This window comes from Phaethon aethereus, assembly GCF_964289735.1.
Source record: "Phaethon aethereus genome assembly, chromosome: 8".
In the NCBI taxonomy this organism is placed as follows: Eukaryota; Metazoa; Chordata; class Aves; order Phaethontiformes; family Phaethontidae; genus Phaethon; species Phaethon aethereus.
The window spans coordinates 20,533,380-20,550,611 of NC_138584.1; the positions used below are offsets into that span (position 1 = coordinate 20,533,380).

A 17,232-nucleotide genomic window follows, 5' to 3' on the forward strand; every position below is an offset into this window, starting at 1 on the left:
ATATAGCTGAAGTCCAGCTAGTAAATAGCTTTCCAATAATTATTTGCAATAAAATCTATTTCATATTCTCAGCAAGTAGCCTTTGAAGAATGCTCCCTTATTTTTATAAAATGACCTGGAAAATGACGGATGTACCAATCTGTGTAGGAAGGGTATCAAAACTATTTGCACAGCCATTACATTTCCAGTATTACAGTATTATCCTGAAGAATGTATTTGTGTGTTTCAGATAAAGTTTTGTATTTTCAGTTTCATTTAACAAAATTACATATGATTATTTTGAGAGAATGGTATTAGCTGAGCTGTTCTAGTGTTTCTTCAGGGAACAATTGCAAAACTTTATGGGGGAGCGAGAGAGGGTTAATATTCTCAAAGCGAGCAGTAGTTTTCCTAGCCTTTGTTCATGTATACATCTTTGGGTAAAATACTTGCTTTTCTGCAATTTGTAATTCTTGAGTTATCTGAGTAAACAGAAGATGTATTCTGAGGTGAATTCCTGGGCTTCACAATCACTCTTAACGACTTTCAGATGATTCTGTTTGTGAACTTTTATGCACGAGTTTATTCCTCGCCAAAGAGCAATATTGATATTGTACCTGCTTAGAATTAGTAATAGGAGAGGGGAAAAAAGATAGGGATAACTAAAATCATTACTGGCATGTCTGCTCTGTGTGCATTGGTGTACAGCTGTACATTTTTCAGGGACAGATGGGCTTATTGAAATAAACAAATGCTGCAAAGTCCAATCAATACAGACAGAGAGAGAATAAAACACTTTAAAATGCTTTCTATTGAATTCCTGAGTCCAAAAAAGGCTTAATATAAAAATGCACAGATGTACAAAATGGTACTTTTGATGTTGTTCTTTATAAAACGGCTGACTTCTGTTATTCAGTTTATACATTGTGCAGCATAATTGAGAGAAATGTCAAGTATGGTACTCTCAATTTCTTTGTAATTTAATCAATAACACTCTTATTTGAGGACAAAGCAATGCCTATCAAATTTGTCTATAATTTTAGTTTTGTTGGAGATCCAACTGAGTATCTCAAAAGATTTTTTTTTTTTTTTTTTTACTAAAGAGGATTAGAAAAACATCGTCAACAGGTCTACACTTTCAGATGCAAAAAAGGAAGCTTTTCATTAAGTACTTTCTTATGAGGGTGATGAATACAGAACCCAGAGAACGTTCAATCAGTATGTGTAATCAGGAGAGCAGCTATGTATTTCTGGAGGCCAGCAAGACATAGAGGAGCTCATAAACTGCATTTTGTACAAGGGTGACACCAACTCCAGTGTGTAAGAACTGCCAACTTTTACCACAAAACCTGGTATGATTGCTATTTGTAATCTCTGATGGACTGAAAGGTGTCACAGTGACACATAGCAAATTTTGCAGTCTTGCAGTAACTGAACATGAAGTTCAGAAAAAGTAAGACCCATAACTGAACTTTGGTTAGAAGTGCTGTGATCAGAAACACCTCCCTTCCTAGACACGCAAAAGCCTATCCCACCTTCCTAACAAGCCTCTTGTGCTGGAACAGCTGATATTTGCAAACCTAATGATTTCAGTCATTCCGTACGTTTAGACATGGAGCACTGGAACACAGGAGAAAAAAATTAGACTTGATACTGGAGTTGATCAGGCGTCAAAAAAAGAGACTTGGAAAAATACCAGGATAGGCTTTGTGGGACAGGGAGGAAAGATGGTCAACAATCAGAACAGCTAAGGAAGCACAATGTGGTTTGAAATCAAACTTCAAAACTGATTTTGGTAACTGGCAACTTTTCTGATGACTGCTGGTAACAACAGGTGATGCTTCTTACAGTTCTGGAATTGGGCAGTGTCATCACTGTACATGCTGCAGTTAAAAAACTCCAAAACTACAGACTTTGCAAGACAAGAAGTATCCAGAATCCTGAATTACAATAGACACAGAATTACATAGTTCAAGGGGTGGGCCAATGCAATTGACAGTAAACAAAAACAGAAGTTTTAAAAGTAGAATAACTACACGTTAGAGTACAGGGTAGGCCGCGCTGTGGCACTATACTTCTGAAAACTGGAAAAGAAAAGATTCCTGTAGATAGCAATACCCAATCGGTAGAACATATCCACACTTCTCTTCCTAAAACAGCATAAAAGATTATGTTTGAACATTATTTGCATTACACTTTTTCTCTATGAGCTAGCCTACTGGAACTGGAAACGTAACCTCTTGTCATTTGACTGACCTCATGGTTTGGAATCAGATGCACTGCTCTCTTTCTGAGAATTGGGGAATGAAAATAGTGCTAAAGTAAAAGTGATCTTTGTGGAACAAAACTTTGGTTAGATTGGGGTAAGACATCACTCCTCAGAAGTGACACGAGGAGAACGGTTACAACAAGCCACCAATACTACACACAGGAGGAATGGTACTAGGGATCACTGTATGCAGTACTCTTCCAATCCTACAAATGGTACAGAAAAAAAATCAGCAAGCAACCATTTAACAATGACACAGCAGAAATGAAGAAAAACAGATGATCTGTGTTTGGCCTTTAACAACAGTGAAGGTTCAATGCAGTGAAGCAGTACAGAGTAGCGTTTCAGTTTAAGAAGTCTAGATTTTAAAATTGTGCAGGAAACAGTATGGACAGTTTTGACATAGCTTTGCTTATGCCAGAACTAATTTCCTTCCTTTTTGGATATATACTTTCACCACAGTGTTTTTGCATCTCAGACTTGGCCTGTTTCCTGTACCAACAGAAAATGTGACTTAGGTTAAGGATTACTGAAGATCAAGAAATTCACGCTTAATAGTAACTTAAGGGAATGATCAATGCACTGCTCAAATTCCATTGTAAACACAGGTATTTCTCTGCTGAGTTACAGGATGAGGGAGAAGTCACTGCAAAGAATCACCTTACAAGAAAGCAAAACCAGTTAAAAGTGTCGAATCTGCAGAACTTTTATAAACATACATACATGTCAATGAAAAAAAGCATTAATTACTGTAAGGAAGTAAGACGTACGTCTAAAGCTAGTGAACCCTGGCATTAGAAAGAAAATTGTACAAAACTGCTAAGCAGCTGTAACTCAGATTTTTCTACTTCAATATGATTTCAGTATTTACCTTGTTTTCCGTACAAAATTCTGTTTTGGCAGCTGATTCAAGGCACAATTCATATTTTCTCCTTACATTAAAAATTTCTTTCTTTCTTTTCCCCATTGGGTTGAAGAACCAAGTTTGAGTAACGTATTGATGAATCTCTGAATTCAGATCTTTCAACTCCGAATCTGTGTTCACTTATAATGTGCCCCTGAAGCACAAAGTCCTCTTACAATGTCCCCCAACTGGGGCATTTGCCTCGGAGTGTCAGTGTTGCGTTTTGCTGTGCACCCAAAGTCATCACAACAGCAGGTAGCCTTTCAAGTAGATCATGATTAAAATTGAAGTCAATTCCTGCTTTAGAAGTCTGTGAGCCAAGCCAATTTGTCAGCAACTGGTAGCGGGCAAAAGTACAAATTTCTATCTGGCCTACTGAATAGCTAATTCGAGTTTGTTTTCTGGAAAAACAGTAGCCTTAAAAGCCAAACACTTAAGAACACAGACAGACACTTGGCCAGCATCACACCATGGCTTCCTTCCACACTTCATGAAGCTAATTGGAGGCCCTAGTCTGCAAGTGCTCTGCATGCGTAATGGGTCTGTGGGCCATAAACATATGCTTCTTTCCATGTAACAGCACTCCAGCTTTAATTGTGAGGGCCAGAGGAAGTGAGGAAGAATAAAAAGATTATACTTACTGTAAGGAACACATTCATACTGAACTTCTAGATATTTGTATGTTCCAGGACAAGGATCAGGAAACACATCTGACCCAGTAACTACTATACACTGTGTTCGGTTGTTGCACCTGTAATGGGAGAAGAAAGCAAGCTAATTAAGTTAAAATTATATTTAATTTGCAAGTTCATACTAAAGTCCTACATGTAGTACTAACTCGCTTTACACTTGGACAGCCCAATCCGTAAGACAACAAAGTTAATTAATACTAGATCAGTCAAAGTCCATAAGTAAGGCTTCAGGACAATATTTTAGTTCAGGCTCTATACTTCTAAATTTAGAGACTGGTATTTTCTCAAATGTCACTCATTCCCACTGGCAGACACAGCTTTCCCAAATATATATTGATTTGATACTACTATTCAATAAAATCAAAGCAAAATGCAAAGATGATACTAAATGAAAAAATGTGTGATTTTCAATAATGTACAATAACACAAATGACCAATTCCTTCCCTCTTTAGATATATACATACTGCTGAATGGTTTTACATTTTTCTTGTGATACAAGGAAGTTATGACTTTGGTTGGAAGAGTTATTGCAGACAAAAGCATTAGCATTTCCATTTTAATTATTTTAGGAGCAATTGGTGGACTCTAAGCTTCCTCTGTTAGGTTACAGGAAGAGGTAAAGGATGACTGTCTGAGGAAATAAGAAAAACAGTTAAAAAGAAGAACTGCAAGAAAATTAATTAAAATGTATTTTAGAGGAGACTAAATACTGAGACATATATATGATTTGCTTAACAATAGAAGCCAGTGCATTTTGCTACAAAGAACAACTTCATTACAATGCCTCTAACTATGGGGATCTACTGAATGTAATGGGTTTTGAAGTTTTTTTAACAATAATAATTAGAGATTTTAGACTATTATTCATTTTTCCATTAAAAAAAAATTAGCTTGAAAGTTAAAAATAGAGAAACAATCACCTAACCCTGAAGAGATGATCAAAATGTAATACAGAAAAAATAGTCAGAAGGAAGTAGAAGAAAAAAAAGAGAAGGTCAGGGAGTTTGGTGACTAAATGAAAAGGAGCTTGGCTGATCTTCTCAGGGGTTAGTTTTGTTTGTCAGCAAACTGAGTAACAGAAGTCTGAACTTAAGTAATAGCCTAGCCTTTGACTCCAGCTGTACATCAACTTCTCTATTGCCCTACTACTTCCCACACTCCCTGAATACCACAATCAAAGCTAAAATAATCTGTCTTGTATCAATGGCTTTCCACAGCTGTACATTGCCAACAGGTATAAGAATAATTCACGCTACCTCATAAAAGGTAGAGCAAGCACATTTGAAGAACTCTTGATATAAATCACTTTCTTTTTTACATACTAATCAAACTAGCACAGAGCTGGTCAGGACATACTGTGCCTCTTGCTGAGCAAACTTGGGAATAACAACTTTTCTGACTTTATCGGTTAATTCCTCTTTTTCCTTTTTTTTTTTTTTTTTTTTTTTAAGCTACTTATTTCTAGCCTCATAAGGCTTACAGTTGCAGAACTAATTGGAAATAGCCAGGGATTTCTGTGTATATACGCAACCATGGATTCAGGTAGATGGTGAAGTATTCACCTGTCACCTCTGTGCTGCTTGTGGCAGTGACTTTCCAGCGAGCACAGGCAGGCCCCCGGCACAGCTATCGCACGGGCAACTGCTCGTGCGGTGTATTAGGGAGCCTGGAAGGAGTATGACGCACCCAACGGCTTCCAGACCCATACTGAAGCGATGAAACGTGCACCCAACTTGCAGAGAAAATCACTACTGAATCTGTAATACTGAAAATGTACAGTACAGCCACGTTTTTGTACTCACATGAAGGTCAAAGTGCTGCTCTTGTGTGTGCTGTGTAGGAGGAGAAGGCAATATGGCCCAAAACCTCAAAGATATCTCTGTTCCAAGCCCCGTACAGGGTTTTTTGTGCCCCACACCTCAGGCCAGACTAATCAGCATGAGAAAACCTCGGATGCAAGACTTGTAATTAATTTCTTTAAATTTCTTCTGTTTCTTTAGTGAAAACCTTATGCTGAAGCTAAAGTAATTCCTACAAGAAGACTTTGTGTTGTGCATTATTCAGTGTAATTGTTTCCACAGCTTTGAGCTGTATGAAAGTTTCATTTTACACTTGAATGAGCGGCAATTAAGGGAGAAATATTGATTTGTTACAAAATAAAATGGATACATATTGGGAGAAATTGCTTGAGAATGAAACTGATGAAGGTCATATTTAGCTGCGGGAAAAAAAAAACCTACTAGCAGTATTTGTAAATCTTACGAAAAAGGTGGGACTCCCTTCTCCCTGTAAAAAGTTGTTTTCTTCTCTTTAATTTCCCCCCAGTGAAAGACTCATAATGTTGCTGACAATCAGGAAACTGAGAAGAACTTCATGCTAGCTTGTATCAAAAGGATGTGTAATAGTAATTCCGAAAAAAATGCAGTATTTTTCTCCTTGTACAGTAAGGGCCAGTATCAAACCTCAGGCACTGAGTGGCATGCACCACAAGCTGTTGACCTTCTATAAACCTTTGACTATTTCTTTATGCAAGACTTCACCTGCTGTGCATACGGTCACCTTTTGCTCACCTGTGGCCAAAAATGAAGGAGACCCCAATTCCAGAACCATGAGCTATGCCCACTGCTGCAGTACACAGCAGTGCTACAAAGCACACCACCCCCCCCCCCAAAAAGCGCAATTACTCGCCTAACTGAATCAATAGAAGTGTTTGTGCTTCAAGTTGTAGCTTTTTAGATTCCCATCGCTGATTTTGCTGCATTGCTGGTTGCATTTTATAAAACATGAGTAATTTCAGATAAGGTTCTAATTTACATACACTTCTAAGATTTCAAATTAAAGACACTTGATTAAGATATTCACATATAAAAAATGGAAATTTCCGGTAACTATCTGTCACATAGTTAGTGGTCAAATTTCAATTCCAGTGAAACCTTCACAAAAACTCAACAGCAACTACAGCAGCTGTCAATCCCAATTCATGGGTTACGGAAGAGAGGAGTAAGTGGACTTTGTAGAGGTTGTTCTGAGACAAGCAATTCAAGGAATTTACACTACTGCGATTTGTTCTCTGGATAAATGAGTCTTCTGTCTGCTGCATTGCTTTTTTCCCCCGTAAAACCAGGGATACTAACTTCTTTATTAGTTTCTGGCCTACGGTTCTGCTGCTGCCTGCAAAGACCATTTTACAAACTGATAAAGGTTTCAGTTGAGCTTCTTTTAAGACAAGAAACACTGAATTCTGTCTGGTATTTTGGACAAAAGATAGTCCACTCTCCATAAAATAGCACTCAACAGCAGATTATCCTACATGGCTACAGACTGTCAAAGCTACCGCATCACCGCCATAGCTAAGCTTCATTACTTTGAGAAACCTTTACGCTCAGGAACACTACGCCCAATGAGGAGTATATTACACCATTACAGCCTTCAACTCAATCCTGTGATGCATTTTCAGTCCTTTTTGTAATGGCCAAGCCCTTTCTGAGTGCGGCCACTTAATGGGATTCTCTAAAACAAAACTATAGTGGAAATAAAGTTCCTGATAATTTGCAAAATTGGCCTAGACACCATCAGCAAAAAAAAAAAAAAAAAAAATCCAAACCCCAGAAACCTCAACTGGCAAATAACCTGAAGTCCCTCACTCATTTTAACCAACCTTGTTTTTTCTACACAATATACTGTTAGTTCGGTCCATTTGTTCAAACTCTTTCAGAATCGTTCTATCTAAAGGCATGATACAAACCAGGTCTAGTTTCTACAAATTTAAGTAGTGAAGTCACAAACACTTCAGTGTTTCAGTGTCTATAATCTAGTGTTTAAGTTTTCTGTAGGTTTTAAGTACCATTTAAGTGTTCTGTAATCTAATGAATGACATACTTCCCTACCATGTGTTAAAATATGCAAATTCTCAGGTTTTTATGCACAATCTTAAAATTCGTATGATCTCACACCAAGAAATGTCTTGACGCTTAAGACATTCACAATATTCGCAAAAATTTATGACACAATGACTTCATCATTTACAAGGAAATAAAGCAGATCTGCAGAGAACTCGATACAAACTCAGTAACAGTTGATTTAGGAAGCTAATATATGAATTAAATTTGAAATCCTAGTTAGGAAAAGACTAACTGTAGCACGGAAGAGATGATATTTCAGGTTCCTGTGCTAGCAGCAGCAAGAGTTTTGCAAGGGGAAATGTAGGAAGTATCACTATTCTCATAAATGCAAGGAGCAATTGTGTACTCTTAACACTCATTTCTTCAGTATTTTACTATAAATGAAGAGAGGTTACATTTTCATAATGCAGATGCATCACTTAGAGTAATCTGAAAATCAAATGGAGTGTTTAATTAACAGTTATAGTACAACGTCTGAACTCCTTTCACCTCGGGAGGAAGACTGTGCAAATGAGGAATGGCTCTTTCACATTTCAGAAGAATACAGAAAAAAAGGAAAGGAAAGCAGCTCCAGCAGGACTGTTAGCAAGCATCTTCTGCTCATGATGTAGCCATGTCCCTGCTGCATCCATCCCCTTCTGCTGCTCAGCTTTAAGGACAGCTGTACTTTCTATGATAATTTGTTTGCATTTCAACTCTAATCTTGACTTGTACAATTCTCAACAAATTGCTTTAGCTCTTTTTTTATTATCTTATGCTCATTATTGCACTTTTCCACATGCAATGTATGGAGATGAGATTCCATGTGCAATCTATTGTGTGAGGTGTTTTAATCAATAATCTTGTTCTGCTGATTAAGCAGGGGCTTCTGTTTTGGCAAGATAACATTAGTTTCTCCTGTCATGCTCCAAAAGCTATTGGGAATCTTCAGCAGATCATTAGATATGCTACAATAAAGCTTTGGTACATTCTCTTTTCTTTCTTAAATTACTTCTTCACTGTCCTATCATTCCCCGTCACCGCTGGCACTGCATTATTATTACAGCTCCCCTGAAACTTGCACTAGAGCTATGTCTCCAGGCCACAGGATGCCATTTTCAATTGAAGCGTCTGCTTGAAAATATAAATTAAGAAAATTTCATTATCTCCTGCCAAGGGCCATTATTCACCACTGTTCTAAGGAAGATTAAAAATGCAAAATCTATGGACTTGAACAAATACTCCAGCATTAAGATGAAAAACACAGTGTATCATGACTGGACCTGAAAATGAAGTACTGGAATCTGAGAAGCAGATTCTGGAAAGACGTTAGCATTACATGGATCAAATGGATTGACTGAGGAAAGAGGTCGTCTTTATAGGGAAGTCGCATTGGTCACATAAAGATACACACAGTTCCTCTGAAAGTGGTTTGCAAAGTTAAGGTATGTAGGAAATAATGTCCACATTACAATTTATCCTGCAAGTGCTTTTGTTTTCAGTAAATAACTTTGACTAAGATAGCATATAAAAGAAACATCCATGTTATTTTGAAAAGGATATGAGTTAACGCCTAGCCAAAAGGGGTAGCAAAGTAATTTTGGGTATTCCTAATGCTAGATTTCTATGAATGCAGTGTTTCATTAAGTAAGGTAAAACTGGCAAACACAGAAAACAGTCATGTGTACTTCACTTTGAAAAGGGGAAAAAGGATACCGTATAAAGCCACATTTAATAAAAAAAATTCGTTTTTTATAAAATTGTCAATACGTTTTAAAAAAATCTATCTGGGCATATTTTGGCACTTTTAAGTCAGATCTGACAATATTTCTCTTTCAGCGTATTGATTAAATACTTAAAAGCTAGCATGATGACATGTTCCTGCATATCGCCTGCAGCAACCTGCTTAAACACCACTTGAAGCACTAAACTCTGAGCTGTAGCACCATATACTCCATATGGTCTTCTTGTCCCTTATTCACCCTGGGTGAGCTGCAGTCTGAGTAAAAAGAGATGGGAATGTGGGATGACTGCACTTCATGTATTAACTTTTAACAACAGCATATTTTAAATTGAAAAATTCCTGAACCTCTTTACCCAGAGTAAATGGTTGTCTTTACATATGTACTCCTAATGGTCTACAACTGCCACATGAGATGTGCTTCTGCTTCTGTATGCATATTCACTAGACCTCCACTCCTGTTATTAAACTCAAAGTTACATATGTATGAAGATGTCAGATATTACTTAAATGTTATGTTTTATTAATTTGGTCTTAGAAAGTATGTACAAAACTTACATATAAAATAGCCAGAGAACAGAGCTTTTATTTTAGGGGTGTATAGATACATATGTATGCATACACACATATCACAGTAGATAAAATTATTTAAAGGAATGTATTTAAATTCTGAGTTTCAAATTCACCTCACAAGAAATACATTATTAAATACTGAAACCTAATGAGGTAGCAGTAAATTGGGCCTAACCAAAGCCTGAAAAAACAGACCTCCTGAAGAAACCCAGCCTTGCTATAAAGCCCTCATTTTAAGCAGCATTGGCTGGCCATCGCTGCAATATCCATTGCACTCCAGCAGCAGTAGCACAACCCTACCCGTGCAGGAAGACTGAGCACATGCATCCCTACAGAGCCACGCTTCCTTGAAGATGTAATCCTGCAACTGGCTTTTAAAAAACCCGGGATGCCACACTGGCAATTTTGCTTACTCATTTATATGATTTTCTAAAAATTATTTTCAAGTTAGAATCCCTAAAACTATTATGGGGGAAAACAAGCATTAAAAAAAGAAGAAAAAAAAAAAAACCCCACCGATTTTACCTAGCTCAAAAGGAAAACAGATCTAGCATGCTGTGGTGGTAGTTTTCATAATCTAAGAAAAAAATGGGAGATACATGAGCACGTATGAAAGCAGAATTTGGCCCTAAGAATTGTGTATAAATATTGGAGATCTTCCCGTGACTGCAAAAACAGTAAGGCATGCTGGAAATCAGTTTGAAAATTCACACCCAGCCTTGGGATTTTCTATGCACTTCATAACATCACCACTACAGCAATAAACCTGGTGGCTTCGGATGAAATATATTTCCGGAGAAAAAAACAGATAAAATTGTTTCTACTTTCTTTTTAAATATAATATTGATGATTTGTTGAATCTTCCTAATTACTGAGTAAACATAAGGAAGCTAAATAGTGTATAATTAATATTGTGGAAAAGGTGCACCACAGCATTGTTTCTGTTTGCCCAATAAATATGCAATAATATTTAATTGCAATTTCTTTATACAATGTAATCTTGTGGGAGTCTAAGGGTACACATTAAGGGTGAAAACTCCAAACAGACAATAAAACACAACAGAAAATTTGCAACTCCCACAGGCCCTTTCTTAGGATTACCCAGTATGATTCACTATCTATGAATGTGTATCAGACTGGTATGGCAAAGTAATTTAACAGAGTATTTCTGGCTTCCAACCTCTTCCTACAATGGCGAGCACTGTTAAAAAGATGAATCTTCTCACGTACTCACATCGAAGCTATCACAGATATTTTTTTGTGTTACAATACATTCTTGTTCCAGTACTTTGTTTATTGGTGTAAACACTATTGTTATGGGGTTATTATTAACCTGAAACTGAAGCATCAGATGAAATGGGGGGGTGTGGAAAGGAAAAGGAAATTTAGATTCCAGTGGAACACATAAATCCTGCCTTCTCTCGGCAATTTTTAAAGTGCTTTTATAATCCATCTTTCCATCTCCACCACTTGCTACCACAGATATGAAAGGCCTGCTAGAACTACCAGAGCCTGTGAGGAGCTGACTGTACAGCCAGGACAGGAAAAATAGGTATCAAAAGATGCAACGAGGTGTGGAAAGTAAACGGAACAATCTCCTGGTGAGGTTTGCGTAGGTGCAACCCAAGCCTTGTAACAGTATGAAGCAAAAGAGACCTGCTTTTCAGAGAAAATGTTTCTAATGCATCCCCACCTGAGGAAGAAGAAATGGAAATCAAGTCATACTCATAATCTTGTCGTATTATTTATGCGTGTGTGTGTGAGTGTATTTGCAAGCAAAATGCAGCATGGGATTACAGGCAGTGTATGTGTTCGTACACCAATGAAGCCAAGCAGATCCGCACTGCTGAAAAGTAATCTGTTCCAAAGATCCAATTAAATGTTTCACCATTTAGACAAAATAAATAGCCTGCAGCTATGCTTATTTACTAATGAAAACTTTAGTAGTGCAGCATCGTAATATCTGAGCAATTTACACAGATTATTCACACTGAGTGAGCGTGAGTGCAGCATCACGCCTTGCGGGTTGAGCAGGTTTCAGGGGAGAAACACAGGGTTGGGCAATAATATCAGAGCTTTACGAAGGGGTGTTTATTTCTGCGGCACGGTGCTAGAGCAGAGCGTATAGAAAATCCAAGTGAAAATCTTGAAGCACAGTGTCTGATCCTTAGGCATAGTGCTGCAACAGACTTGCAGGAGAAGAGACTCCCAGGTAGAAAGCATAGGATAAGAGCAAAAACCCTTTAAAACTCTTTTTTGCAGCACTGTCAATCTTTTTTTATCCATGGCTTGGCATGCAGCATATTCATAATGTAGTTAAAAGTTACATAACTTAAGACAGCTTCTGAGTCATTATTAAATGAGTAACTTGAAGAATTATAATATTGAGAACATGTAGCTTTACCCTTCACGATAATTTGCACAGATCTTAAATACATGTTAAAAAGCACCCACTTTAATTACTAAAATAAGGTATTTCAAATGACAGGTGTGATTTGTTACTGCAACTTCTGCAATGCAGAAGCCCTGGTACACTTTTAATGCTCATGCTTCGACTGGACCTCCAGGTCAGTTCAATGCAAATTCAGCTTGACTCACTACGGGTCTCCTGAGTTTAACACAGCTCTTCTGTTTGCAGAAATGCATATTCAACATAAATGTATCTTAGCTCTAACAAGAAAGTAAGACTCAACTAATTTACAGAATTGGCTGCCAAGGCAACATGATTTCATAGGGTCCTTTGGTTTCCATCTGTGAACAGGATGAGGACAATTTCAAACAGGGGGTGTGGTGGGGGCAACCCTAACTGAACTTTAAGACGTTCATTCCCCTTGAATGATTAAAAATACTACAGCCTGTATCAATTAGAAACAATTATTTATAAAAATGTTCACCTATTGCAGTTTGCATATAGAAAAATAATCACATTTTTAACAAGGGAAATGGGAAATCGCTATGGGATGCCCTACTTAGATTAAATTAGCAAGAAACTTGTTATCAGACCATATGAAAGATACACCATAATAAGACGTGACCTTGCAGAACCTTGGAGCCAATCTGTGATTTTTTCCCCCTGTAACTCTTCCTAATTATCTGCAAAGTTACAGACCCTTTTGTGGCAGGTTATTTTTCTGTGAATAGTGAGGGGTTTGGGGCTTTTAAATATTTAATTAGTCTTCTGATATGAGAATTGTTGCACATGCCAACTGCTTCGATTTTCAAACTGTGTTCATCCTAATTACGTTCAGATTTAGATTGGTCATCCCAAACCTCTCACTCTTGTAATTATTTACTCCTTAAAGATCATTCAGTGGAGAAATACTTTTCACCCTTATGGCTCTTTCTTTCCACAAATGGCTTTTCTGGTCCGTTAATTACCCACTCAGAGGATTAAGAGTTTGTAATAATGCAAGAGATCCTGCATGTAAGATGAGTTTTAGAGGGTGAAAAGGAATAAATTGTTTTTTGTAAACTTGCCCCGGGGAATAACCCCTTTTTGGGTTATAATTTTCATCAACAGAGGCCATGTGCCCACTGCTGCATATCTACCAATTCCACAGGGCTATGGAGTGACTAATTTCTACTGCTCAACCAAACTCAAAGCAAAACGCTGAGCAAGAGGCCGAAAGATAACTGGTTATTTTACGAGATTTATAAAAGCGCAAACTCCTAGCAAGATGGTACAGTCCTTTTTCTCATAATTTTTAATGCAGATTTCATGGCTTTAAAGTTATATATATTTAACCGATAACTAATAATAAAGTCACAACTTTTCTTATTTCATGTGATGAATTTTTCCAGAAGTGCTGTCCCTTGATAGGTCTTTAATCAACCCTGTAACAGTGGTGTCATTTCCTATTAAAATGTGTTTGAGAGTCCTCACTACAAATACTTTCTTTTCTTTTGAGAGGAATGCCTGTCACAAAAGCACTGTTATTCATTACCCACAGCGATGTCTGGATCCAATTATCATCTGGGAAGCTTGCAGGGCTTCCAGGTATAGGACTTCCCCTGCAAAAGTATCCTTCTGCTCTAACTTGGAAAGCACAATCCTACATTCTTCTTTGTGATTTGAAATTAAGAGATTAAATTACTGATTTGAGCTGTGCACTTTCTGATTCCTGGGATTTCCAGTTTTAAGCCCAACAAAGTTTAGGGGGCTGCTTTAGTTTGCTTGTTTTTACATCTACAAAAATCCTGTGTATTCTGTGGTTGGTTTTTATGCAAGTCAAGCAGAGTCAACCTCTGTAAAAAAACATCAGAAAACTCACTGGCTCGACTTTCAATGCACAGATAATCTTTAATTGTGTCAAAATATTCATGATCTAATCCTTTTATCAAACTGTCTACCACTGAAGGAGTCTCATGTGCCTGCACAATTAAAAACCCCATGTTAGCCATACATAATACTGTATTACATTTGATGCAAATCCTTTTCTATTGAAATAAGCACTGGGCTGACAGCAGGAAGTGACTGATAAGAAAGCAGCAAGGCATTGCTGATGGCATGCATGATAACTGAGCACTAACTCATATGTGTCCTGTCTACAGCACATTACCCAAAGTGCTCCTGTTCTAAATTCGACTCCAGGAGGTGTTCTTTTGCTGGATCTCTGTCACAAAGGCAGCAAAATTATCTAAGCAAGCTAAATATACAAAGCAAATTACGTTTTTCATACCCACCAGTGATGCTGGCACTAGAATAATATACTGAAGGCAGCATCAGTGCTACTACATCCTAGACGAGAAAACACCTACAGCTTCACAAGTGTAATAGTACAGTTGAGTTCAATGCGGTTAAAAAATTCCGTAAACAGGGAACGGTTATGGGTTCAGAACTGTCACGTTGCTGTTAAGCTTACAACTCATCTTAAATTAATGTATTAAATAGACAGAGGAAAAGGAGCACGAGATCTGAGTTATGATGAAACAATTTTACAGTGCTGGAAAAATGTGTGTATTAAATACATTTCAAAATTGCTCCCTCATCATAGAGATATGTATCACAAGAAGCAATATATCTGAGAAGCAATGAATAATAAGGTTAAAGATCAGAGATTACTACTAAGAAAGGAGCATAGATGCCTTTGCAAATAGGACAAAATACCTATCTTGCCAGATGAAACATTACACAGTTTAGTGTCATTAAGAAGCAGTAAGACTTCTTCCTGTAAGATGTTCGAACTATATGACTTTGGTCAGGACAGCATGGTCAATGAAATGATTCTTCTACCTAATTTCTTCTAAAAATGTTACAGGACCTGTTTTGCGTGTGTTAGAAGAAATTTAAATTCAAAGGTTCTGATAGCTACTGTGTTATACTGAAAACCTGAAGAAAAACACATCTTTCAATAGTAAATCTGTAGCAAAGATTCTGTGCTGCAACTAATTGATAAAGCAGGTTTGACATGGAAAATTTCTACGTGGTAATAACCTTTCCTCCCCATTGATGTGTCTACAGCAGGCTAAAAATATACTGAATACTGAGTATTCGGTCTATGTAACACTCTTAAGACTGCATTAACTTCATTGCAGTGACTTGTTTTATAGGCTCAGTTCATCATGACCTATAAAATGTTAGGCTGAAGTGCTTTAAATATCTGCTAACACCATGTGCAAGCCTGGGAGTACAAGGCACTGTGCTGTGAAGCGGCAAAGACAGTACTCTTCTGAGAAAGCAGCACGCACTCTTATGTCACTGATATAAACAGGGTAAGCATGCTAAATAATGTATGAAACAGGCAGCCAATCTTTCTATAAAACAGGAATTCTAGCTGAATTCTTTGTTTGATTTCATTTTACCAGCGCGACACTAGTTTTTAAGATTGCGTCTTAAAAACATAAAAATTTACTATCATACTAAATTAAAGAACATACATGCAAACTCCTTTCATTCACAGTTATTATATGAAAGGAAAAAAAGACCTCCTTCATTTGTGGCCATAGCATTTTTGCTAATTATTGTTCTGCACTATGTAGAAAATAAAATGCAAATCAGGAAATTATCTATGTCTTTCAGTAATAATGGCACATTCATTAAGCAATTAGACTGCAATTTTACTATTAGAGGGGACAAAAAAGAAATGCTGTAAAATACTGTTATTGCTTGTATCTTTAATCCTTAACCTTTTGCATTTCAGCAACCTCATTAATGTCAAAATGCCACAAATATGGCCACCCCTTTTTAGACTGTATAGCCTGGGCACAAGCAGATTCTATGGGATTCAATAAAGAAGTTTTTTCTTGTTGAATTCAACTAAAAAGCTTAATTGAGCCACAAAGGTCAGAAGGTTCTTTTTATTGTAAGTAGGAGATTATTCTGTGGCAGAAGAAAATTTCCAGATATGAGATCTGCTCATTTCTATACCACTGTGCAGCTACTTTTTAATTTTTAAACCCATGTTACTCTTCTATTCCTTTCCTCTGAATTAAACAGCTTCACTGTAATAATATTTAAATTCTATTTCCTTTGTTACTAATGAAGTTACTAATGAAAACTTTTCACTTTCATCGCTCCTGCTGACTTTATAACACTAAAAAGTATTCATAATTTACTTACATATATTTAATTCATATTAATCTGTCCTAATTTACAATCTATAGCCTCCTCTGCCCATCTTCATGTACCTTTTCCATGTCAGTTCTGTTTACTAAGTGATATTCAACGGATTTCCTACAACGCAATGAACCTTAACAGGCAGCTTTTAATTGCCTCGCATAGGAAACCACATCACTATTAATTCCACAGCAACAGTATAAAATAAAACTATTGCTTCTCAGACTCTAGAGCAATTAGACCTCTCGGCTATTTGGCTAACTCTGCTTCATGATACCCAGTGCAGTTAATTATATTTTTTTGATGTTAATAGTCTCTGTCAGTTTCAAGCATAACTCCTCTTTGATGAATATTTAAATTATATTTGAATAAAAAATAATCTTGGTTACATTTCATATTCAGCAGTCATCACAGCTTAATAAAGGTCTCCTCAGCAAGGGTTGAGATAAATGGCTATATGAACACATGTATAAAGTCCTAAATCAACTTATCAGATAATGTAGCTGTTTTGGCTAAGTATTATAGAGGATATATTGGAGTGGGAGGAATTAATAGGCTTCCATTATTATAGTATTATTCTATATGGACTAAATCTGGCACAGTAATATATAAGTAAATCAGAATTTTTTAATAATA

At 36.9% G+C, this 17,232-nt stretch overlaps 1 protein-coding gene across 9 annotated transcripts in view; it reads right to left on the bottom strand.

The window, feature by feature from the left end:
* Nucleotides 1-17,232, bottom strand: part of ADGRL2 (adhesion G protein-coupled receptor L2) — a gene marked incomplete at both ends in the record, with an annotated part of 125,513 nt that overhangs the window by 44,663 nt on the left and 63,618 nt on the right. For all 9 annotated transcript variants that reach the window (XM_082003165.1, XM_082003164.1, XM_082003163.1 and 6 more), the window contains one exon: nucleotides 3,794-3,903. In XM_082003165.1, the coding sequence (XP_081859291.1) occupies nucleotides 3,794-3,903 (110 nt within the window). The remainder of the gene's footprint in view (nucleotides 1-3,793; nucleotides 3,904-17,232) is intronic.